General features: G+C 37.0%; 1 protein-coding gene across 3 annotated transcripts in view; it reads right to left on the reverse strand.

Moving 5' to 3' along the window:
- Window positions 1-1,417: 1,417 nt before the first annotated feature.
- The window catches only part of LOC106071803 (LIM/homeobox protein Lhx9-like), a 102,928-nt gene continuing 76,587 nt past the window's right edge, over window positions 1,418-27,758 (reverse strand). For all 3 annotated transcript variants that reach the window (XM_056040775.1, XM_013231989.2, XM_056040774.1), the window contains exons 5-6: window positions 16,478-16,689; window positions 1,418-4,812 (exon numbers count right to left, since the gene is read on the reverse strand). In XM_056040775.1, the coding sequence (XP_055896750.1) occupies window positions 4,513-4,812; window positions 16,478-16,689 (512 nt within the window). In that variant the 3' untranslated portion in view covers window positions 1,418-4,512. The remainder of the gene's footprint in view (window positions 4,813-16,477; window positions 16,690-27,758) is intronic.

Consider the following 27,758-nt stretch of genomic DNA (forward strand, 5'->3'; position numbering starts at 1 on the left):
TAGACCTTTAGGCTCCATCTTGAATTCTTCTAGGCTTAGAATTAAAACATGAAGACCTAATTTTTCTTTTCAGTCTCGTGTAACAGTTCCGCCTCTGAGTCTTCTCCGCCTCTCCCCCCCCCCCTTTCCTAACCACACCTGGCTGACCGTGACGTAAACAATCACTGCTGGGTGCACTGGCTGACCCCCCGGCCCCTGCGTGTAGAGCCTCCACCTCTGGAAACATGCTTCTCATCCACAGCCATGTCCTGGCTCCAGGTGCTCGGGAGTACATCTTGGCATATTGTCTATGACTTGCACATTGGATCTCTTAAGACTTACATAGTTAACTAGTCTCAGAGGCGTAGACGGGGACAAACGCTCATTTTTTTTTAAATATCTACATCTATATATCTATATCTATATCTATTTGTATTTATAGGCCTATCTATATCTATATCTATATCTATATCTATATCCATATCCATCCATCCATCCATCCATCTATCTATCTATCTATCTATCTATCTATCTATCTATCTATCTATCTATCTATCTATCTATCTATCTATCTATCTATTCTATTCTATCTATCTATCTATCTATCTATCTATCTATCTATCTATCTATCTATCTATCTATCTATCTATCTATCTATCTATCTATCTATTCTATTCTATTCTATTCTATTCTATTCTATTCTATTCTATTCTATTCTATTCTATTCTATTCTATCTATCTATCTATCTATCTATCTATCTATCTAATCTAATCTAATCTAATCTATAACCCTAACCTTTTTGAAAAAATTATTACTTTTCTTGTATTTTAACGTATATTATTAATTTTTAGTACCGGTAGTTAAACGTTAGGGAATCAGCTATTGAGTACCGGTACCTATTTTTTTTTAAAAAAAGCACTGTATATATATAGTTTGGGTATTACTGATCTACTGGATTGAATTTAGATCTATAAAAACACGAAGAATGTTCCCTTCACTTTTTTTTATGTCACGAACATTAAAGTAGAGGGTGAAAATAGTTGACTCGTTCATATGAAATATAAAATGCTTTCAAAACGGATGTACCCGATTTGTTAAAAATTTCAAGGATGTCAGTATAGATACAATTAGTTACTTTTTGTCTATTTTAGGGCCCTCTTGTTGTGGGAGGGACATTAAACATACACTTCGGTTTCCGCTAATATCTAAGGGACATTTTATGCAATTTTTATCAAGATCGGTAAAACGGTTTTGATTTTTATTCGGGACATACATACATAAATACATACGCTTTTTACTTTATGCCTTCGTTTAGGCAACCTTTTTTTCCCCTGCTAAAATTTAAATTAGATATTATTTTTTTTTGCTTGTTTTTGTATAGAAAAAGTTAAATGCATAAAATAGAGCTAATCAAAAAACAAATGGTACAAATATTTCTAATCGCACAGATTTATTATTATTAGTCTAGATCTATTGCAAATTTAATTACATGACTGATCCAAGCTAATTGATACAACTCCTCTAAATATAAACGTTATTTTATTTTATTTTTCTTGTTTTTTTTTTTAATTTCCTTTGGCGCCACCAAATTCCCCTTGCCAAGGGTACTCAAATATATATTCATTCATTCATTCATATAACAATTTAACATTTCATCAGCTTACTCGAGTGGTATTCATTGGAAAGAAATGTTTATTATTTTATTCTTCTGACATACACACAATTAATGTGTAGATGACACTCTATAATATGACAAGACATGACATTGAAATGACATTATATTACAATATTATCAAAACACTGAGAAATGCCCAACACGTTTTGTGACAAGTGACAAACATATATAACTTTAAGGGAACCGTTGATAAATAGCAGGACATTGATTCGGAACAACAGCACATACTGGACAAACTTGGCAGTTGTCGTTCATGTATGTAAAAACCATTTTATGTTTGAAATCAAATACAACTTTAAAAAAAATAAAAATCATTGAATGGAGCGCAACACTAGAGCTGTCACCATTCTGTGAATACTTAGTGTAGAATAGATAGACTAATTAAAAAAAAATGTAGCCTTGATGACTGAGATTATATTCCGAACATGGTGTTGGCAGCTAAATGACATGACATCAAAAAGTATGCACTATAGGACATATGACATGAGCTCATGAAGAGAGAGAGAAAAAAAAATAGCAAGAGTAAAAATGTAATAAATAGTGTCGGGTTTAAGATTTAGAAAGCCCTGGTTGAAAATTGGGTAGGGCCTATCTTAATTGATGCTCTATCGACTATAACTAGGTTGTAGCGATGAATAGTATTACCTCGGCGATAAATGGTGTCGGTTGTTGTTACTAATGAAATTGGCTGCTGTGAATGTTGATGCCCGAGGGTGTCCCACTTACGAGCGTAGAGAAGTAGCCCTGGCTACGTGGGCTAAATAAATATAGAATTCTACATAACAGCATGACAGCTCGTCGTGTTGATGGGTTTGAATTCTTGTCAGGAATGGCAATGCTTCGAAGGATGATACAGTTGTTGTGTGATCATACTAGACTTATTTTTTTTGGTTAGCAGAACTTTTTGTCATATCATGGAAGTAGGCGCATTCTCCACGTCATATTCTCTCTTTCTCTTTCTCTCTCTCTCTCTCTTTTAATTTCGCTTTTTATTCATCATTATCTTCTCTCTTACATTCTTTCAGTCTTTCATTATTTGTCTCATTTTCTTTGTTTTTCTATCTCTCTCATTCTTTTAATTTTTCTCTGGCTATTTCTCTTTCTCTCTTTCGCTCATTCTCTCAGTCTCTTTCTCTCTCCCTGTCTCTTTCTCTCTCTTTCAGTCTCTCTCTCTCTCTCTCTCTCTTTGTCTCTCCATCTCTCTCTTTCATTCTCTCTCCCTTTCTCTCTCTCTGTTTCTCTTTTTCTGTCTCTCTCTGTTTCTCTGTGTGTGTGTGTCTCTCTCTCTCTATCTCTCCCGCATTCATCTACTTAATTTACTCTTGACTGTCCGACTTCTTCTATTTCATTTATCCATATTTTAAACTTTCCTCCTGGGTTTTTTTCCCCCCTTATTCTTTCTTTCATTCATTCTTCCTTTCTTTTTGTGTACCACTCGCCATCTTCTCTTATTTACACACTCGTTTCATTTCCTCGTTCACTCATTTGACAATTTGACGTTCAAATATTTTATTATACCATCATAAATTACAGCTATAATAAAAAAAAAAAACTAATTAAAACGTATAGAAGTCTGAGACAGTTTATGTCAGTCACGTGACTTACGGTTTCGTGTAAAATAAACCAATCATTATCTATGTGTACATACTGTACACATTTACATAGTATGCAATCAAACAAATGTACACACCAAGACGAAATGTTAAGGTGACCTACACTGCTGTACACGTAATAACAACACCAGGAAACGTACAGGGTGTACATTTCTTTCATAGTCAAAAGTACAACGTCACTAACAGAAACAAGCTAGCCACAACTTTGGTCATGCGAGTACTTAAGACCTAAAACCCAAATCTGGGTTTACATGAGAAATGTTTACTTAGTTTATTTTGTATTGGCCCTACACGTTCTAAAAACCTAAAACCCAAATTTGGTTCTTTTTTAAAAAAGTTTACTAAATGTACATCGCGTGACGTCAATTATGTGTGAGTATTTATTTTTTTTTAAAATTCGGTTATACATGTAAAGCTAAACAATAAGTATCCTCGGTTATATTTATGTCATGGTAGAATAGATCCACTAACTTCAAACAATGACTTAGTACTTCAACGTTTTTTTAATCTCACAAGAAACTTTTTACTTTTGTCGGCTGAGAATATATTTTCTTTGACCTACATTTGTAGTTGCGTACACAATAATAAATTTAAAACGGGTGTATCTGTACTGGAAGCAAGAAATTGATTGGTTATCCGTTGCAATAGTTTAAAATTCTGAAAGCGAGATAATGATTAAACCAATGTTTTAACATGTGACTTTCAATAATTATTAGTCAGTACACTGTCAACTAGGCGACACAAAGCATAGCTAGCTGACCACTGTCAGATGATATCATAGCACAAAGAGGACATTGTCAGGTGAAATTATTGAACACGTCTTATATCTGAACACATAGCTGACACAGCGGTTGAGTTCTTCTACATCTGGGCAACTTATACATGGTCCGACATGTAGGATCCTGTCCGGGTCAGCGACGGAGCCCCTGAGCAGTGTGCAATATAACATCGCCCAGTAATACGAACATCATCGGATAAGTAGTAATAATAAATGCCCTCTGCAAATAAAGAATTCAAAATAGTACGAGCTCGTAGCTTTGGCAGGTTCTATATTGCTAAATATTGTTGTGAAAAGCTAGTCGAACTCTGTTGTTCCGTTTCAGTGATCTAGGGAAACAAACGATTCCGTTGCTTTGGTGGCAAGTTGTCAACCAGTCACACTTGGCGCATTGCCACGTGTTTATCGTGGCGTAGGGTGGTAAAGGAAAAAAAATCGCCCTATTGTGATATGGGGCTGGGTTAATTCAGTTGATGGTGGCGATGGTGCTGGAGAAAAGGTCTGAAATGCTGTTGTTGCTGCTGCTGTTGTGGTCAGTTTCCATGTTGGACGACTGAATGTCGCTCAGGGACGGGGTGGAGCTTATGTCTGACAGTGCCGGCGACCCGGCGTTCATGTCGCCTATGGAGTTAGTGTCTTTGCTCTCTTTATCATGCCCGTCTGGGGAATCTGGTAGCGCACCCTGCCCGGCTTTGGTGCCGCCTTCTGAGTCTTGCTGTTTGAGAAGGTTACGCCTGTACTTAGCTCTAGCGTTCTGGAACCAAACCTGGAAGAAGAAAATGGAAACGAAATATTGTACTTACAATGTATGAAATAGTTTCAACACTACAAAGTGATACAGTGGGTGAAGAAAGATGTATAAGTAGACCTAGCAATTGACAAAAGTTTCGAATAAAAAAAAAACGAAACCTAACACTTAACACAATCAAAGTAAATTAAACAAAATGGTTGCTGACAACAAAAGTAAAAGCAGTTTAAATTAAACTTTGTTTCATTACATTTTACTTTGTCTTTGATTGTTTTACTTAATTTTACTTTTTGTTTTACCTTCTTTTAATTAATGTTACTTTTTTTTTTTAGAAAACCTTGGTTTACTTTTATTTTTCTTGTTTTGCCTGCTTTGCTGTGTTTTGCTGTATACCATTTTACGTTTTTGTTTGTTTTGTTTTAAACTTTGTTTTACTTTCTTTTGAGCAGTTTTACGCTTTTTTTTTTTAAAGACTTAGTTCTCTTTATGTTACCAAGGGTTCTAAATTAATTTTCTAAAGTTGAACCCTATCGCTCTAACTTTCTTTTTAAAAAAAAATCCTGAAAAGTGATTTTTGAGCTCTGACATTTACTACACCAAAAGTGAATGTTCTTGGACCACCTAGTAACTGAGAGCTAGATCAAGTCACATGGACAAACCAGAAGCTACATCCATCACTATCTTTTGATACTATTGAAATCAGAAACTAGCTCCCCTCCCCCCCCCCCCCCCCCCGCCCGCCATTCAGAAACTAACAGTTAAGCTGAATCTCTGAGGAATTAATAACACGGAGCCATCATATCAGTACATCACTTATAATCTGGCGTTATCTTTCCTTTAACCTGGACAACGAGCTTTTTTTCTTTTGACTATTGTTCTTGTTTTTATCTCTCTTGTTCATGGAGTTAAGCCCCTTTGTCTATGACGATCTGTATCAGATTTGCAGTCATGCGCCGTGGGAGGTGCGAGGCTCTCGCGCATTTAGGACTTGATCGGGATTTACCTAAAAATACAAACTGACAACAGTGGATTAGGGAATCCCCGTTTTTTTGTATTCCCGGAATATCATGTCTTTTTTTGTACAGCCTACGTGTGATTTGTATTGTCTGCTTGGGATATGATGGATGTTAATCTGGCCTCGATGAGAAGAATGCTGTGGGATGCTAGAGGCGGGATAGTTGGGCTGACAGGCGATGAGCAAGTGAGTTATTACTAGGATTTTCTAGTGATTTCGAATGGTCTCTAGGGCAGGTGAGGTACAAGTCCTGGCCAGCAGTTTCTACAACTTTTATATTTACTTAGGAATGTTAGGATACAATGTTGAGGAATGTATCGTTCTATAAATAGCAAGAGTTATAAATAAATTCAAATTCGAATTTCGTCTTATCAGTATCTGTTTAAGAACGTCATGAGATTATGAAATATATATCAGTGTATGGTAGCGTTGTTATTGCCGGAAGTGGTCATGGGTGTAAACAATGCTTTCATTGACCCTTAGCTTCACCACGCCTTATCAAACAGAGACATCATTATTCTACAAGAACAAAGACTGTGTGTCTATAAGAACAACTTAATGATCTCAAGTAGGGCAATTCTAGTAGGACAACTCTATGACTACAAGTAGGACAACTCTATGACTACATGTAGGACAACTCTATGACTACAAGTAGGACAGCTCTAGGACTACTGTTTTCTGTATAACTTGATTTCATTTTGTTATTTGTGTGGCCCCTTCTGTCTCTGAAGACAATGGATGCGCCCAGATGAGTCACTGGTTTTGGTTTCGTCTTGAGACGGGGCAGAGTCTGGTGTGGCTAATCAAGCCATTTCTGGAGCGTCAGATTTTGCCACAATTTGTGCATGTATATGCATCTGTTTTAGGGCTAGCTGATGGGGAAGCTTTCTTTTGTCTTTCTCTTGACTAAAGCCGCTTCGTCTCTTGTGCTCTCTGCGAGGATCGTCCCAGCACGCACAGTCTGTCTCCATGCACTCTGGTCTTGGGCTATCTCCTACCGCATACTTTGGTTGATGTCTGTGGTTCTCATGTCTCTCTTGCAGACATCTCTATCGGTTAGTCTTGGGCGGCCCTTTGGGTCTGACTCAGCATATGAGATCGTTCGGGATTCTACCATCTGGCATGCGGGTTAGGCATTATTAGTTCAACAACGCCTCCCGCAGAACGAAGGAGGAACACAAGACGACAGTCCAGACTCATACCACACGAGCAGGCAGTTTGTTATGACGATTTGGTCAAGTAAAAGATTACATCTATTTATATATATGTATTTTCTCTTTAATTAGTTGTATTAAAAGACTATCACGGTTTGTGGGTCGGAAGACACAGGATAAAAGGACAAATTTTTAAAAGGGAAACTATCCAGCATATCTTTTATTCTTTGCTGCACTTATCTCCCCTTTACATTCCATTTTTCTCTGTCTTTCCCTATTCGAGTTGCTCTCTCAACCTATGTCCAACTCCTGTCCACTACACCCATGATAAACAATACAGCCATACAGTTCAGTTGTTCACTAACTAAGAGGGGGCTAAATCAACCTCTTCCCCCTTCGCAGGACAATAGCCAGTGGTCAGCGCGGCGACAATGGCCGGGGCAAACGTCACGTGACCCCCCTTTGGCAGAAGGGGGCCCACCTGCGGTGAAACTAAGGGAGAGATATGGGGGCGTGAACGAGTGGGGGGATTTCGCTTTTCAAGTGAGGCGACGCCTTCCGTTTTTCAAAATGAATGGCTTACGGTAGTCCTGACAAATGTTTGGTATCCTCCTCCCCCCCCCCCCAAAAAAAAAAAAAAAATCCCTGTTCCCTTATCCTCCCCATACTTTGTTTGGCTCACACTTTTTAAGTCCTTCGTTCTCTCGTTCATATTCGTCTCACTGGTTCTTTTCAAGTCCAAAGGGGCCGAACTATTTCTTTGATCTTTTCCCTTTCTGCCTATCTCCCAGTCTTGTCCGAGTCTTTCTCCCAGTCTTGTCCGAGTCTTTCTCTCAGTCTTGTCCAAATCTTTCTCTCAGTCTTGTCCAAATCCTTCTCTCATTCTTGTCCGAATCTTTCTATCTCTCAGTTTTGTCAAAATCTTTGTGTTTGTGTCTCAGTCTTGTCCAAATCTTTCTATCTCTGTCTTGTCCAAATCTTTCTATCTCTCGGTGTTGTCCTAATCTTTCTTTTTATCTTTCAGTCTTGTCCAAATCTTTCGATCTCTCAGTCTTGTCCGAATCTTTCTATCTCTCTGTTTTGTCCAAATCTTTCTGTTTGTCTCTCAGTCTTGTCCAAATCTTTCTGTCTATCTCTGTCTTTTCCAAATCTTTCTATCTCTGTCTTGTCCAAATCTTTCTGTCTCTCGGTGTTATCAAAATCTTTTTTTTTCTTTCTTTCAGTCTTGTCCAAATCTTTCTGTTTATCTCTGTCTTTTCCAAATCTTTCTATCTCTCAGTCTTGTCCAAATCTTTCTGTCTCTCGGTGTTGTCTAAATCTTTTTTTTTCTTTCTTTCAGTCTTGTCCAAATCTTTCTGTCTATCTCTCAGTCTTATCCAAATTTATCTCTCAAATAATTTTTTTTTCTTATTGCGGTGACACAGGAGTAAGGCTCTTGTTTTTTTTAAATGAGAGGTCAATAGTTCGAATCCCAGTAAAGGCTCTGAATTGGGATGTCCATCTGTTCACCCAGCTTTTATTTTGCAATGTCGCTTTAAAAATATGCAGAAAAACTTTACAATATCATTTCTCTTTCCATCTTTCTATCTCTTCTGCTTTCTTTCTCTAATGAACTCTATCTCTTTAAATATGAATTTGAAGCTAAGTGCTGTAACAAATGAATGATTCTATCACTTTGTTGTGCTGTAACAAATGAAAGAATCTATCACTTTGTTGTGCTGTAACAAATGAATGATTCTATCACTTTGTTGTGCTGTAACAAATGAAAGATTCTATCACTTTGTTGTGCTGTAACAAATGAAAGATTCTATCACTTTGTTGTGCTGTAACAAATGAAAGATTCTATCACTTTGTTGGTATTTCTTGCTACAGCTTTGGTTAGTCTCGTGTGAGTAGAAGTATGGCTGCAAAAGTGCGTTATATTCATATATGTATTAACAAGATCTCTTGCTTAGGAAATAAAATAGCCTTGACTAAAAGTTGAACGAATACCATGCAAAATATCAAAGAGGGACACAACTCACTACACCAAAACACCAAATTAACATTACAGTCTCCTAATTTGTGTCACAAACTGGGTGTGTCTTTGTGGCCTGGCATTGTCTATGCCAGTCAGGTATCTGGCGTCGCGTGGCCAGCTATTAGCGCCCACTGTCCACAGATGTCCTTTGATAGGGTCCGTTCCTTTTGTTGTGGACTCAATTCTTTCGGTGTCGAGGGTAAGGATTTTTAACTCACGCTTTCGAGTGACACAAACAAGCTCCTAGTCTACACACTCGTGTGTCGTCGTGACACGCGACCTGCTCGTTGGCCCCCCCCCCCCCAGTTTTAGTCACGTGACGTTGTAAGCAAACAATGACGTAGCTTTATTCTGTTATTCTTACATTAAAAATTTGATGACAAAATGATTGTAACGTTAGGTGAAGTGTTGATAGTTGGTAGAGAAATAAATAGCAAGCGTTTGTGTGTAACCGGTGTTCAGAATACAGAATCTATCTTATCTTATCTTATCTTATCTTATCTTATCTCATCTCATCTCATCTCATCTATCTACCTGTCTGTCTGTCTGTCTGTCTGTCTGTCTGTCTGTCTGTCTGCCTGCCTGTCTGTCTATTCTCTATCTCTATTCTCTATCTCTATCTATCTATCTATCTATCTATCTATCTATCTATCTATCTATCTATCTATCTATCTATCTATCTATCTATCTATCTATCTATCTATCTATCTATCTATCTATCTATCTATCTATCTATCTATCTATCTATCTATCTATCTATCTATCTATCTATCTATCTATCTATCTATCTATCTATCTATCTATCTATCTATCTATCTATCTATCTATCTATCTATCTATCTATCTATCTATCTATCTATCTATCTATCTATCTATCTATCTATCTATCTATCTATCTATCTATCTATCTATCTATCTATCTATCTATCTATCTATCTATCTATCTATCTATCTATCTATCTATCTATCTATCTATCTATCTATCTATCTATCTATCTATCTATCTATCTATCTATCTATCTATCTATCTATCTATCTATCTATCTATCTATCTATCTATCTATCTATCTATCTATCTATCTATCTATCTATCTATCTATCTATCTATCTATCTATCTATCTATCTATCTATCTATCTATCTATCTATCTATCTATCTATCTATCTATCTATCTATCTATCTATCTATCTATCTATCTATCTATCTATCTATCTATCTATCTATCTATCTATCTATCTATCTATCTATCTATCTATCTATCTATCTATCTATCTATCTATCTATCTATCTATCTATCTATCTATCTATCTATCTATCTATCTATCTATCTATCTATCTATCTATCTATCTATCTATCTATCTATCTATCTATCTATCTATCTATCTATCTATCTATCTATCTATCTATCTATCTATCTATCTATCTATCTATCTATCTATCTATCTATCTATCTATCTATCTATCTATCTATCTATCTATCTATCTATCTATCTATCTATCTATCTATCTATCTATCTATCTATCTATCTATCTATCTATCTATCTATCTATCTATCTATCTATCTATCTATCTATCTATCTATCTATCTATCTATCTATCTATCTATCTATCTATCTATCTATCTATCTATCTATCTATCTATCTATCTATCTATCTATCTATCTATCTATCTATCTATCTATCTATCTATCTATCTATCTATCTATCTATCTATCTATCTATTATGTCTTGTCTTATATTTTATATCTTATCCATTCATCCATCCATTCATCCATCTTTCTATCAGTGGCAGATAGAAGGGTGAAAGTGCAACAGCACCTGGAGATTGTAAATGCCCAACCTGTGACCTCAGCTGTGTATCAAGGATTGTCCTCTTTAGTCACACAAGAAGTTGCAAAGGGAAAAAGTTTATTCTTCAGGCGTAAAATGCCACAGACGATAAATATTTTTTACTGTTTCTATGATTCTAGATCTAAGTAGAATAACATTTTGGTTAAAATATGTGTACCTTTGTCTTCTTATACAATACAGAAAAGAAGATGATAACATCCTACACGTCATGCACTCAGTCATGCATATTAACCAATGACCTAACTTCTGCCAAGTCACTGGTTTTCCTGGCTAGCTCAGGCAACCCGTTCCATGAACTATGGAAGAAGGAGATAATGGAACAAATTTGTCCTAGCATATGGGACAAGGAATGTGCCTTTATCTTTGTGTCTTTCAGAGTATTTTATTAAATTTTGTTTTTGTATTTGAAGATTATGGTTCGGTGTTTTATGTATAATTGCTACTTTACTTTTAAGTCTTCTGTCATGAAGGCTTTCTAAATTTAGTGATTTTACTAAAGGTGTTACTCTAGTCAAATGTGAATATTCGTTTGTTATGAATCTAACAGCTCTATTTTGTGTCTGTTCCAGTTTCTAAATGTTTTCTTGAGTTGAGGGGTCCCAAACAGAGGATGCATATTCTATTATTGGCCTAAACAATGTTAAATAACATTTTAGTTTTATGTTCTTATTTGATTTATAGAAATTTCTTTTAATAAACCATAATGCTTTGTTTGTTTTTTTGATAGTTTCATCAATATGGGGATTCCATGACAGTTTTTCATTTATTATAACACCTAGGTATTTTGCGTTTTTAGTTTGAGTTACTGGTTTACCATGAATAAGATAAGTGGAATTAATTTGTTTTAGATTTTTTGTTACTCTTAATAACTGACATTTTTCTGGGTGGAAAGACATGCTCCAATTTGATTCCTATTTCTGTAATTCATCTAATTCTCTTTGTAAAATGTCTGTATCTTGTGTTGTTTTTATTGTTCTATATATTATGCAATCGTCTGCAAATAATCTGACTTTTGTTCCTGAACTAATGCAATTTGGTAAATCGTTTATGTAAATTAAAAATAGTAGTGGACTGTTCCTTGAGGTACACATGAGTTTACTGTTATTTGTGTTGATTTAGAGCCATTTATTATTACAGTTTGTTCTCTCCCTATCAGAAAATCTTTACTCCACTGATGCAATGGGCCATCAAAGCCAAAATATTTTTTTTTGTTTAAGGATACTATGGTTGTGAACTTTGTCAAAAGCCTTGGAAAAATCTAGTAAGATAGCATCTATTTGCTAACTATCATCACTTAACTTTTTGAAAAATCATCAATTAGTCCTATTAGTTGTGTTTCACATGATCTATATTTCCTAAAGCCATGTTGGTATGGAGTAAGGACATTATGTTTGTCTAAGTGGTTTATGATGTTACTACATATTATGTGTTATATGATTTTACATGTGATGTTCGGTAAGTGATACTGGTCTGTAGTTTCCTGGGTCATTTTTTTCTCCTTTTTTAAATAGGGGGTTGACATAAGCTTCTTTACAGTCCCTGGGTACTCTGCCCAGGTTAAGAGATGCATGAAAAAGTATTTTGAACACTGGTGTCTTCTCCAGCGTAACAGTCCTAGAGAGACAAACTCCCCACCCCCCACCCCACTCGCCAAGCTCCTAATCACATTTCTCTATTCTCTCTCTCTCTTTCTCTCTCTCTCTTTCTCTTGTTGGTGATCAGAAGGGGCCAATTCGTACAGGTTTTTCTCCTTCACTAGTGCCATTAGGGCATCGAATGGTTTGCCGAAATAAGCCAGGAGAACCAATGACTTTGCAGAGTTTTAAGTCTCTAATCAATAAGTACGACTACATTAACTCTTTCTCTCCGTAAGTATTTATCACATTCTGATGGAATCAACGTTTGTATCGTCGGTTAGGAGAGAAAGAGTTAACACATGTCTTTCTCTCCGTAATTATTTATCACATTCTGATGGAATCAACGTTTGTATCGTCGGTTAGGAGAGAAAGAGTTAACACATGTCTTTCTCTCCGTAATTATTTATCACATTCTGATGGAATCAACGTTTGTATCGTCGGTCAGGAGAGAAAGAGTTAACACATGTTTGGGCGTATGACGCAACGACGTAACTATCTTCTTTGTTGAAGGTAATAATACTAAAAGGTGATATTTTAAAAAGTTGGATTTTTTTTAAACAGTTGTAATGAATGATCAGTATAGATAACAATGTGAAAAGTTACGAGGAAGGACAATCGGAAATGTCATATATCGGAAGTGTCATGTTTTTGGATAGTAGCTTCTTGCATGACACATATAGTCCTGAGTTAGTTGGTCAATCAGTATATTGGTGTTATTCATACAGATATTTATTGATTGCCAGTTTGCAATAAAATTGTCAACGTTCTAATTTTTTATTCCTTAAAGTTAAAAAAAACTCTATAATGCCGATGAATTTAAGCAATATATTTTAGTTTCGATTGTGGTGTTTAACATTTAGATCTAACAATGCCTCTAAAAATCCAAACACCGTGAGCTTACATTCTTCCATTTCAGTCTGGGTGTGTTGCTTCCCTTACTTGACGTCTTACTTGAAATTCTTTTTTATCTCCCCCAGTCATGTGTCAGTTATCTCCCCTTACCCAAGAACATTAACTCCGACTGTTTGTTTTTCTTTTCATGAATCTATCGAATAACGATCACCGGAACTTGAGTCAACATTGCCCTTGGACCTCGTCGGGTACCTCCCACTTAGATTTTTTAAGACCCTATTTCAATAAGAGTAGGTCTCACTCCGAGATAAAACATGTGCACGCTCCTAAGCACTAACCATCGCAGTGTTTCTCTAATGTTCTGAGCAAGCTATGCAATCCAACGATATTAAGAATTCGATTCATTCATGATATAAAATTACTTTAGGACAATTTGAATTGAACACAGCGCATGTTCATACCATCAGGACTCGGACAGGACGCGCCCAGAACATGGACAAATGCAGTATTGGTTAAATGCGTTCGGTCAATCAGATTTGGTTATTTTGTGATACTTTCTTGTACTCCTCTTTCTCTCCAGACCATTGGTCATTTCAACCTGCATACACTTGGCATACACCCCGTTGTCCTGTTAACTTTCTTCTTTCCACCATTAAATTCAGTGTTTCTGTTTAGAAATGCTCCATGCTAAGAAAAACAAAAGATCCCCCCCCCCATCCAACAATTTGAGATACTTTGTATGTTTGGAGTAGGCGGAGCCTGACATGTTCACAAAAGTTGACTTAAAGTTTACCTTCAATGTTTTCTTAAGTTTTTCTTTCTTCCCTGGCTTCTCCGGGTTTTTTTTTTTTTACCATCTTCTTCTATCATTCGCGGTCAGTATTTTTTTTTTAAATTCAATATTGCGTTGAAAATTGAAGAGCGAATTGAGTTGAATGTGAGTTATCGTTTTGTGTGTGTGCCGCTCTTTTTTTAACGGAGGGTGTTTTTCTTTTTTTTTTTCTTTTTTTTTAGTTATTTTTTTTTTTTATTCGTGAGAAGTTTGTGCGAGATTTCTGCAAACATCGGAGAACCTCGCGGTGAGATACCATTTCTTTGTGTACTCTTCAACCCCCTCCGCGCCCTCGTGTGCGTGTGTGTGTGTGTGTGCTGTGTGTACAAACATCGTGACGCGATTGTGTTTTGGTACGCCTGCGTCTGTGTCCAGTATTTGCCTTCTTCACCCTGGGTGGACGAGAGAAGGGAATGCGAGGGAATGAAATTAAGAGAAAAAAAAACGGTGTTGGGGGGGGGGGGGGTGAACCCTACTCAGTTACATCCGACATAAAAGTTTGACACCGACGTTTCTGTGTCTCCTCCCATTTACAAGAGAACGCATTTTCGTCCCCCCCACCCCACCCGCCACTCCACTCCCTTTCAATCGCACTTGTCACCACCGCTGGTAGGAATCAAGCCATACACGCACAAGTCTCAATATCGCTCTTAATGGTACTGCACAAGAAGCCATGACGTCATTTTATTCTCGTACTCTCGACCACCCATAGACTTCAATTTACACCTACTGGCTATTGACAGAGCCAACAGTGTACGCCACGAAAGTTCGCCGCTTCGAGTGATACGCTAAGTCTTGCTTGTCATCCAGATTGTATGGACAATGGCCAGAACGTCCAGTCAAGTATGTGTGGTCAGTCGTACGATTCCGACAAGCTATTTCAAAAATGTCTGTTGTAGCAAAAACTGACGAAAAAAAAAAAAAGGTCTCTTGACCAAACAAGTTTCTCACTTTATGGTAGAGAGATTTTTCTGTGTCCAATGTGACCAAGGTATTGGAATTGTAACACATCTCTAAAAGTGTTTGACAATGTTAGCCTTAAAATAGTCTTAATAAACCAATCAAGTCCCTAGACTTAACAATGGACCCAAGTTATTAGTTTGAGACAAGTGTCGATTACCAGTTTTTTTTTTTTTTTTTGGATTATATGTAATAATAAGACCAAAAGTTTTGTGTTTTTAAAACTATGATCCATACATAAAAAAAAAGTAAAGTTCCCCTTTCAGACCTTGTGGTCTATAGGGCAGATGATGAAAAGGTCATCTGTTTCTGTGGCCTACGGTTAACGAGGGTGTCATGTGGCCAGCACAACGACCTACCGCCTTTACTTTTCCCTAACTAATGTCAGGTACCCATTAGAGCTGGGTGGACTCAGAGGCGCCCGAAGATCCCGAAATTTAAAATCCCAGTCTTCACCAGGATTCGAACCCCGGTCCCCGGTTCGGAAGCCAAGCGCTTTACCGCTCAGCCACCGCGCCTCCATGATTCCATACATACTGTGACCTAATTCGACCTGTTTCTAGAAGCCGGGGTCAGGTCATAGAAGACCAGAACAAATACACGCTAATTATAATCATCCTATCTGGGAAAGATGTCATTAAAAAAAAAAAACAACATACGCCAGTTTCTAGAAGGTCATAGTTAATAAAATATTTAGGATAGAAGTTTCTATGATTCTGGAAAGTTTAAGCTCTTTAAATGATAATTTATATCAGTTGAAATTTTATTAGTAAAAAGTTTAATATTGTCTAGAGATTTAAGTCAAGTCGGTATTGGATTGAAAGTCAACGTTTGTGTTTAGTTTGAAGAGGTTTAATAAATTAGTTAGAAAAAAACACTGATGTTTCTTCCGTTTGCTGTCAAGTTATTTATATACATCTCCGACAAGATAATTTTGTTTTTGCCATTGTTTATATAAGAAGTAAAATATCAGGCAGTAAAGAAACAGAAATCGTCACAGTTGCTAGGCAGGCTCTGTAACGTCCTAAAATTTTGATTCTTCCGTCTGAGATTTTTCTCCCTATTCTAAACTTTCCTCACAAGAAAATACTCTGAAAGACACAAAGATAAAGGCACATTCCTCGTCCCATATGCTAGGACAAATTTCAACAAATACTCCTTCTTCCCTAGTGCTATTAGAGCATGGAATGGGTTGCCTGAGCTAGCCAGGAAAACCAGTGACTTGGCAGAATTTAAGTCATTGGTTAATATGCATGACTGAATGCATGACGCGTAGGACGTAATCATCTTCTTTTTTGAAGTAACGTCTGTATTATATAAGATAAGAAGATAAGATGAGAAACAAAGGGCTATAACTCACTTGTAAGACTCTCTTGGATAATCCAGTCTTCTGGGCCAACTGCTTCAAGTCCTTGGCGTCCGGGTTGTGGTTGAGGGCGAAGTAAGACTTCATCGTTCTCAGCTGATGGTGCTTAAAGGAGGTGCGCACTCTTTTCTGTCGCGGCGTCTGGTGCGGATATCCGTCCCTGTCCATGACGTCACCCGGGCGATCGGAACTATCTACTCCCAGACCTGGATGACAAAAAAACAACAACAGAAATGCTGGGTAAAAACTTGGAAAACGTTCTTGTCATTGAGGTCATGTGACAGGTTATGACAGTTGTAAATACGAGGTTAGAAAAGATGTAATAAAGAACAAAAGCGGAAAAATAAATTCCATTAGTTTTGTTAAAATAGTAATTGAGATTTCAGAACTATTATAATTCAGTTCGCTCCCTACCCCATTTAATACTTTAAATAAAAACACAAAAACTCTGAGCTTTTGGTCATTTTTAAAAGGCAAATACAGAAGCCTTAATAGAAGAAAACATACTGGGACATTATGGGCATATTCTTACAAGGCATTATGGGCATATTCGTAAAGAAAAATATATACAAATTATCACAAGACATTGTGGATCAATTCAAACAAGAAATTATGAACATACTCTTACAAGACATAATACATATTCATACAACAAATTACGGACGTTATCATGCACGAAATTAAGACATATTTATACGAGACATTATGAACAGATTCGTACGAGACAATATGAACATATTCATACGAGACATTATGGAAATTTTCAGAGAGATATTATGGGCTTTTTCATACAAGAAGTTATACAAATTATCACAAGACCGTATGGAAATATTCATACAAGAAACTAAGACATGTTCATACAATAAAATAAGACATGTTCATTACAGACATTATGAATATTTTCATTCCAGACATTATGAACATATTCATATTCGGATTTCAATCTTGCAGTAGATTTGGTGCATGAGAGAAGAATTTGATTCCTTATTTACAAGACCTTAAAAAGGAGTCATCTTGGGAAAAGGAAATATTATTCGTCATTGTGCAAGCCCTATCACACCCTCGTAGGCCTCCGCCACTGGATCTTTCACCTGCTATGCTTCAGGAAACCAAGCGTCACCTGATATTATACAAACTAATATGTGACATATCACTTCACATTCTTTTCAGTCCCCCCTCCTAGTTTCCTGTGTAGCACCCCCTCCCCTCGATTGTATTGCACCCGCTCCCTTTTGGTATAAAACATGCGCCCTCGGTATGCTCCCCCTCTCGTGCATCCACCCCCTCCCTCTCTGTATCCGTCATAAACTTAACAAATATAAAACCGTGACACCGAGGAGCGCGTGCCGCGCTGACCAGTTCAATGCCATTACTAAGTACCTGGCTGTGACACTGACATCAACGAATGTCACGTGCTACCCGTCACATGCAGTGCTTGGTTTTCCTTGGTTTACAATCAAGGATGATTTAGGGGGAAATACAATGATTAGTAGTTTACAATTTTATAAACAAGTTCGATTAACATTAGTATTACTTTTTTTTTAGCTACAGAGATGTGGTGTGTCTAGAGTTTACATTTGTGTATAGTGCTGACGTGTTTGTAGTGCGTACATGTGTGTAAAGTGAGTGTTTAGTGCGTACATGTATTTCAAGTGAGTGTTTAGAGCGTACATGTATGTGTAATGCGTACATGTGTGTAAAGTGAGTGTGTAGTGTGTACATGTGTGCAGAGGGTTTTCTGTATGTGTAATGTGTACTTTTATGTGTAGTGTTTGTGTAAAGGGTATATGTACGTTTACTGTGTGTGTATATATATATGTAGAGTGTACATGTGTATGTGTAGAGAAATATTACAATGTAAAATCATAGTTATACATTTAGACCAAGTTTATATTTGCTACACACTAGTCATCAGTATAGAGCAGCGGTTCTCAACCTTTTAAGCACGGCGACCCCTTTTTACAATCCCCCACTCTGCTGCGACCCAACACACGCATACAGCAATAGAAGAATGGACGAAAAAAATCAATTATTTTTCGATGGTCTTAGGCGACCCCTGGGAAATCGTCAATCGACCCCCTAGAGGTCGCGACCCACAGGTTGAGAACCCCTGGTATAGAGTGGCTCAGTTCTCTCCCCTCTTCATACAGGAGAGACCATGAAATGTTTATACTTATTTCGCCTCTATGTTGGTGGATCAACTCGACGTGAGTACGCTTGTGCTCAGACCTAAGTTGCATTGGATACAGGAGGTGTCTAAACAAACTAAGACTGCTCGATCCAGGATTTAGAAATACAAACACACAGGCACACACGCATTCTAGACATTCATTCACTCAAACGTAGCGACGTACACTTATTTGTACTATAGTTTAAAAATGTGTTATCTCCTTTCTTAAATAGAGTTTTAGAACTTCACAGTCAAGACATAAAGTTGTTTTTTCTTTGGTTTTTGTTTTGTTTTTAAAAGTAATTTTCACTATCGATGCAAATAATCATTCAGGCTCTCTCACTCTGCACGCATACACAAAACACTCAAATACACACATAAACACAGATACACCATCACGTATATACACTCACACCAGGGTTTCTCAAACTATTACTATTGACATCACCCTCTCAGACCGAAAAAAGATATTATGTTTGCAACCTCATGTAGCTAGTAAAGAGGTTTGAGGAACCACTGCAAGTTTTCCTAGCGGAGTCTGTGTCGGACCTGCGGTGTTTAGCATTTTCACGCAATCTGAGTTTCAGAAATTCATTCTCCTTGCGTCAACAACGCTCTATTTCTCCTAGTATAAGGGTCAAAGGTCACATACAGTTAAATTCAGAAGGAACGGAACGGGCCGACACTGAATTGTATGGGGAACATTGGAGCCAGTATAGAATGTACGTTTGTAATGGGCTTCATCGTCGTAAGATGAGTTCATCAAGACCTAGCGGGCCTGTTTTGTTTAGGTAAAATAGGTCAACAGAATTTTGGTTAGTCCTCGATTAAAAAAATGACCGTTCTGATATAAGAAAGATGGGTAAACTCTAGGATCACATTGGCAATCATGTCTTCTTTGAAAGGTTAGAAAAGCTGAAGGTCCCTTCTCGGAAGATGTAATAACATTTTAATTGGACGCTAACTGCTGAACTATAGAGGAGGGTCCTAGCTATGGAATCGAGATGCTATAGAAGGATTTTAAATATCACCTACACAGACCGCATCGCAATTGAGATTCGCTCAGGATTAAAATGACCACAGTCACAAAATGCAACTTAAAGTCTTATGGCCATATCACAAAGTCCTCAGGGTTGCGAAAACCTTTCTTCATGGAACAGTACCAGGAAAAAGGAGAAGCGGCAGAGAGAGAAAGTGAAGGAATGACAACAGCAAAGAGTGGACGGGGCTGTACGAAATTCTAATCAAGACAGGAAAAGACAGGAATGGAGAAAGACGGTCGACAGATCATGTGTGATGCCCCACAATTTGAGAAGCGCTGACTTAAACATATTTTCTTGAAATACATTCTCACACTAACACATTAACCCAAGAGCACTCACAAACACACACACACAGACACGCTTGCACGGATCGAGTCTGTTATTAAATTATTAGTTTGAAGAAACATGTACTCACGCATTGTCGAGCATGCCTTCACCCCCCCCCCCGGCCCTTGTTATGTACTCACTGCCATAAGCTCGTCGTGCCAGTCTTTCCATAGCGTACTTAGCATAAAGCCACTCAGGCGAGTCCGGCTTGTGGGTATTAAACACGCGGGGCAGAAGGGGTGGGGGAGATCGGGGGGTGCTTCCCGAGCAGGCTGAGAAAGTGTTAGCTGTCAGCAGCACTGGGAGGGGGTCGGCGCTAGGCGCCCCAGGTGCGAAACACAACGGAAGTCGATTTTGTTTATGTAATAATATTCTGAAACTATCTCTCTATCTACCTCCCTACCTATATTTATTTTCCACTTAATATCTCTCTCTCTCTCTCTCTCTCTCTCTCTCTCTCTCTCTCTCTCTCTCTCTCACTTTCCTCTATCTCTTCGATGTTTTCCTTATCTTTATCTTTATCATCTTTATCGTCGTCTCGTTTCCTTCTTTCCCTCGTTTCTCTTCCTTATTATCTAATGCTGTCCTACAAGAGGGGCACGGTGGTCGCTTTGCTTACGAACCTGGGGGTGCTGGGCTCGAATCTTGGTGAAGACTGGGATTTAGAATGACAGGATTTTTTAACGCGCCCAACTCTAACGGATACCTGATTTTAGTTTGGGGAATAGTTGGTCATTGTGCTGGTCACATGACACCCTGCTCGTGAGCCATTATAAGAATAGACGTTTATGGTAATTTGATAATGTCAAGCCCTTAATATAGCTTGCTGATTGTCCATCTTTGAACTGTATCTCTTTTCAGTTACTTTATCTGATATCCCTATTATACTTTCTACAATTAGCGCAAAAACAAGTAGTATAACTTTAATCAATACATAGTAAGGCTTGTCTTCGAGTCCTAAGATTAATGAGGAGTGCAGTATTTTCCATGGCTACGTAGTCCCAACTGCGATCTACATATTTTGCCACACCTAGCGCAGGCATAACCATTGTCCGGCAGTGGTCGATTTAGATTTTTTTTTCGCCCTCTACGTTTACTTTAGGTTCAAATAGTCTAGAAAAAAAATTCATATTTATTTGGCATAGGAAAATAATAAAAAAATGTCCAGTATGAGGATCGAACTCACGACATTAAGGAGATGTTCTAACAACCTATCTATCCAACCATCTTCTGGGGTAGAGGATCTTGTGAATTATGAGAACTTACAACTAAAAAAAAAAAAAAAAAAAAAAAAAAAAAAAAAAAAAAAAAGCCCATAAAAGAGGCATATAAGGCCCCCCCCAAAATAGGGTTTTACCATGTTTTGACTTTTTTTTTTCTTTTCTCTTTATAAGTATTATTTTTTATTCAATACTGAAGAGATTACCTTGCCAACAACACATCAGACATTAACATAAGTTTACGGTGTACACAACAGTTTACGTTAAAATTGTTCATAAACTGTCCAAACTTGACGATCACTGGGTTGTCCATTGTCCTTTGCTGTAGAGAAACGAAGTTTTTGGGATTCTTTCGGATGGATCTGTCATTATTTCCTATGGAATCCCAAAGATTCCAAGAAATATAAATGATTATTCAATACTGAAGAGATTACATTGCCAACAACACATAAGACACTACCGTAAGTTTACGGTTTACACAACAGTTCACGTTAAAATTATTCATAAACTGTCCAAACTTGACGATCACTGGGTTGTCCATTGTCCACTGTTGTAGACGAACGAAGTTATTGGGACTCTTTCGGAAGGATCTGTCATTATTTCCTATGGAAGCCCAAAGGTTCTAAGAAGTATAAATGTTTTTATTGGAGCGATTGAATTCATGAAACTGTTGTTATGTACCATAAAGCGTATAATCAACACAAAAAATTGTTCGTGTTTTTTTTTTTTTTTTTTTTTTTAAAGGAAACCTCAGAATTTGCGCTATTCAGTTTTAGCTTTATCATCATAGGAATCCTTGGGCTTTATGCCTCTTTTCTTTGCCTCTTTTTTGGGCTTTATATGCCTCTTTTATGGGCCATCTTGCCTCTTTTGTGGGCTTATTTTTTTTTTTTTTTTTTTTTTTTTTTTAATATGTTTTTATTTGTGAGTTACCATAATTCACAAGTATTAAATCATAAACAATTGAAAAGTGATTAACCTAAAAATATAATTACAGTAATAGAAATATTATTTAATATCAAAGACATACTACCTAACCAATGAACCCCCTAAAGACAGAAAAATGATACAAGTATACTCTACTCCAGAACAATCAACACAATATCAGATATCCCTGCCCCCCAACACCCTATTTCTGAAAAACTACATGAGCATTATACAGGTATATGAAAATCAAACTAGATAATTCTCTACCCTAAAGTCCATTATTTTTCTAAACGTTAATTCCAAGTGATTAGGATCAAACACCTTATTATTATGTAGACATTTGAGCCAGGTAGCCCAAACAAGATTCCTGTATTCGGAAACAATAATCAAGTTAAAGTTATGTATCATTTTATTTTTTAGTTTTGGCAGCTTGTTTAAAATAATAGACAAGTTAACATTTACATAATTGCCACAGTTTGCTTCCAATAGGTCCATTACAGTACTTCTAACTTGAAGGAATAATGGACATTCCAAATACATGTGTTTTTCGTTATCAGCATTTTCAAGGTGGCATAATATACATTCACGGTCATTTGCCCGTCTTCTAACCATAGGGGTCATCCCAAAGATAAGTCTATAACTAATCTCTCTAGCTTTTGGTGGGATATGTTTACTGTGTAGGTTTATGAATGTGTCCTTGAATTCTGTCACCCCAAGAACTCTCCCCCACTTAACCCTATTCACTAGGCTTTCCTGTAACAGCTTTTTAAGTGTTATGTATGATTCTTTGGTTTTGTTGTGTATTAAATGTTCATTACCAGGTAAAACTCTTGAAATAGATCTGTAAAATGGATGAGTGACTGTACCAAAATAGTGAGGAGTATCATTGTGTATTGGAAGAAGACTACTTAATCTTAAACCATAATAGTAAATTGTCAAGGGAAAGTTTGTTGGGTTTCTAACTACTTGACCTACAAATTTTAGCCTTAGCGACTGTATTTTTGTTTTAACATCTTGCAAGTTTATCCCCCCATCCTCTTTGTTTTGAATGAGTGTAGTGTGCTTAATGCTCCTAATAGTGTTTTTAAATATAAAGCTTCTAATTAACTTGTTCAGCTTGTTTATGAATTTAGGAGGTGGCTCTGTAATGTTAGCTAAATAGACAATCTTTGGAATGACCAAACTATTTATCAATACAGCTCTACCAAATATTGTAGAACCTGTGTGCTGATAAAGTTTAATTAAGTTTGAGGCTTTGACAAAAATATTCTCCCACTGGTCTTTACAATAGAACAAAGGATTACAGGTATAGACAATACCACAAATCTTGATTTTATCAACAATTCTGAAAGCGCAATTCTCTTTGAATTTCCATTTCCCTAGTCCCATTACAGAGGATTTATTTATATTTATTTTTGAACCACTAGCTTCTCCGAAAAGTGTAAACTTCTTTAGTATATTCTCAATATCTTGCTCTGAAGATGGAAAAAAGGTTGTATCATCAGCATAGGCTTTGACTTTGATGGTTGAGAAGGAACGACCCGGTATATTTATCCCAATAATGGATGGGTCAGATCTTACAGATTCCAAGAAGGGTTCCAAGCAAAGGATATACAAGAAGGGGGATAAGGGACAGCCCTGTCTGACAGACCTTTGTATGAGGATACTCCTACTGAGAGAATGATTAATTATCAATCTACTTGTTGCATTGGTATAGACAAGCTTTATATATCTGATTAACAGGGAACTTATTTTACATTTCTCAAGCACCTTGAACAGGAAGCTATGGCTTACTCGGTCAAAGGCTTTTTCTTGATCTACAGATAAAAGAGACACATTGAGGTTTTTATCCTTACTGTACATGATAAAATCCCGTAAAAAATGCGTCATGCCGTCAATGTTTCTGTCCGGGATACAACAGTACTGGTCATGTCCGATAAGTTTGTTTATGAGTGGTTTCATTCTTAGGAAAATCATTTTTGTGAGAAGTTTATAGTCCGTTTTCTCTTTTCTTTTTTATTAGGAAAGTGATGAACAATCTACGAAGTAAAGAAAAGAAATATACTTTTATTTTTAAATATGTTTTTAAAGTTTTAAGAAAACTTTCCGAACTTGTGCATTACGTTTTGTTACTTGTTCTCTTTTCTAAACAAAAATATAAGTAATATGGGAAGGGGCTTGGAGATTTTTTTTTTATTTTTTTTTTTGAAGAATACGGAAACACAAGATTGTCATTTCTTTAAAAAAAAAAATCTGAACGTACGTAGCAGTCTGTCATTAGCTAGCAGCTAGCTGCCTGTCATCACAGTTCCAGGGATTTGAGAAAGCCAGGTCATCACTTAACACCAAGTTTGTCCCTTCTCTTAGCAGATGTTATCAATGCAAGACTTTTGTGTTGACTGTTGTCCTGTTTTCACCCAGGAATTTGAAAACACTTCCTGGCACCTATTGTTTTCCGGGAGGCCACCGAGTTTGTTGGGTGCTAGTTGCAGACAGAGCTAGAGAGATAGAAAGAGCGAGAAAGCAACCGAGAGAGAGAGAGAGAGAGAGAGAGAGTGAGGGATATATAGAGAGAGATAGAGAGAGGTAGACATTGAGAGAGCGAGCGGGAGGGAGAGAGCAGGAGACAGAGAAGATAGAGAGAAGGAGCTGAAGAGACAGAGACAGAGAGAGAGAGAGAGAGAGAGAGAGCGCGTAAAAGAGACACGGAAAGATACAGGGACAAAAAGAGAAAGAGATAGAGCGAGAAGTGGGCGAGAGGGTGAGAGACAGAGAAGGTGAGAGTGACAGAGGGTGAGAGAACTTAATGAATTGATTAGATGTAGACTAGTGATTCAAGCTCTGTTCCCTGTGTTCACACACATATGATCCAAGATACAAAGCGTGGATGCTAACAATTACTTCTATTGTCAACATAGTTCGCCCCTTTAGATTTTGTCTTCTCTGTATGCTGAGAACAGATGCACATTACTTAACTGACATTTCCAATAAATTGAGGCTTAGAACAGGAAGTGTAAAACGGCTTTCGAAAATCCGACTATCCCGTCAGGAAATGTAAGAAATTTAACATTTTATCAGTAACAAATGTACAGCTATAAACTTGGAGAGAAAGTGATTATAAAATGCGCTGTTTTGGAGATTGAAAAGAAATGTCACGTCATGTCACATGATACACAGCCCACTATTTCCCATCTGAGAAGCGCTCTGGGATACTTCAGCGGTTTTCTATAATGACATGGGACAATCCTCCATATAACTGCCTTGTCTATATTCTGGTACGTTCCAACCTATGTGAGTTAACGTAGTTTGTCTAGAACCACAACCCTCGCTCGGAAAGTAATCTATAAATTACATGAAAAAAAAAGGTACAGGGCCTTGGATAAAATATGAAATTGAGAGTTTTTGGAACTCGGACCAGTATGGTTCTTTTATTATTCGTATCCAAATTGGGAAAAAAAATGCTTCGATGTTTACGAGACAACAGTGATCCCTGTCAGTGCTATGCAAAATACTTCAACAAATATTGATATTATCTGTTCAGACTTATTACTTATTAATCAAGTGTTGTCTATTTAGAGTTTACCAAATATACCAGTGGCATGGGCGAGGCTGAGATGGATAGATGATAGTTTGGAACCAAACTTCTGGAGTTGAATGTCCTGATTTTAAATTTCCAACTATTTGTCAAATTTATTTTTCTTTGTAGAGTGTTACATCGAACATCTGCTAGCTTTTATTTAAATAAATATTTTCATCTTTATTAACATGCATTTTTTTTCATAATTGGCTAAAAATGTACAATAAATCATTTTTCTCCCCATCAGTTATTTTACATTTCAAGTGATTTTTTAAAAATTCAGTATTGTCTACACCTAAAACGTTTCCTTTAAATGATAAAAAGGGGAGAGAATTTTGCTTCTTCTGATGTTGAGAGTGCTCTGTTTGAAAACTTAAAAAAAAAAAAAAGAAGTGCACAACGGTTAAAGAACTGAGTGACAGCCGTGCCCAGGTTCTCGGTGTCCAGGTTTCCAATGCCCAGGTTCTCAGTGGGGGGAAAACGAAATCAGAAGATTAACGTCAACAGTTTTGTATCCTCTCGCTGGATTATAAGATGATGGCTGCTGAAGCTGACATGGAACATATAAGTCTTAGGAAAAAAAAAGAGGCACAGCAAAAAATCATCATAAATGACATTCTAACGTTTCCGTAATTCCTTCTCCACCTCATTCCCCTTCAGCCAGTACAAGTTTAGCTCTTAGATTTTTTTTTTTTTTTTTTGAGCGTGTTCAAACATGTCAAGAGTTCCGGAAATGTGTAATTAAAGACATCTCTATATGTAATACTTTAGACTTGCAACTTTTGGGCAATGTTATGACTACCTTGGATTTCTTGTCCATAGACTGTGTCAGTAAGTAGTAACAGGATAATGTGTCTATCTGTTCAGTTTAACTTTATGTTGATGGTGTGTCGTTGGATTTTTTTTCTCTGTGCCACATCGTTCGCGCGGGTCTTAAGTTGGCGACACCTTCATTACGTTTTCCATTTTTTTTTAAAACGTATTCTCTGCACGACCTGTTGAGCTACTTACATACATCCACTATTATAAGTCTCAATACTAGATTAAGCATTCGTACTTATATTGGCTAACTTCAGCTGTAAGATGACTGCTCATCACGTGGACCTTCAACAGCATGAAAGCCCTGGGCATTGGTCAAAACGTTGTCGCCCACACAGCATTCCCCTCCCCCCCCCCCCACCCCACCCCACGAGTTTGTAGATTGGCCAGTTCAAAGGTCAAATGAGATATAGGCTTACGTTGCTAATTAAATAAAAAGTTTATGACGTAATGTTTTGTTTTTGTTTTGTTTGTTTCTAAAATGGTAAGTTTAAGTTTAAAGTGCATTGCATAAGAAAATCCATATTTAAAAAAAAAAAGTGTTAGGAAAGAAAGTATGTATCGAAGATTTTTTAAATTATTAATTTACTAAGCACTATATATATATATATATATATATATATATATATATATATATAAAAACATATTTTCCAACACAAATCAAGAAATGGAATAATATTTTACACTACTTATTTATTCAAAATATGTTTCCAGTTATTGACCATAATAATTACTCAAAATTTTTGGAAAATCTTGTTTGTTCTGTGACAATCTGCTTTTCTCCTTTAAACTACTTCCAGGATATGATAAGACTCCCCTCCCTCGACCCCCATTTTTTTTTTTTTTACCATTTCCCCCAATCCTTATATATATTGTTACAAATGAACAGTGATAGGTAGAGGTCAACGTATGACCCCGGTGAGATGACACAGCAGCTAGTGTTCCCTGGAATCTACATGTACAAACAAAGACAGGATGTGACGTGTCCTCACGTGTTGTTCCAGGGGACGAATAGATCTAAGTAGAGGGACAGTTACTAATGAACAGTGACAGATAAAGGTCACTACGTGTGACCCCGACTTGATGACACTGCATCGAGTGTTTTCTGGAATCTACGTGTATAAATAGAGACAGGATGTGACGTTTCCTCACGTGTTATTTCAGAGAATACTAGCCGTGTTTGTGCAACTTT

This window comes from Biomphalaria glabrata, chromosome 9, assembly GCF_947242115.1.
Source record: "Biomphalaria glabrata chromosome 9, xgBioGlab47.1, whole genome shotgun sequence".
Taxonomy (NCBI): domain Eukaryota; kingdom Metazoa; phylum Mollusca; class Gastropoda; family Planorbidae; genus Biomphalaria; species Biomphalaria glabrata.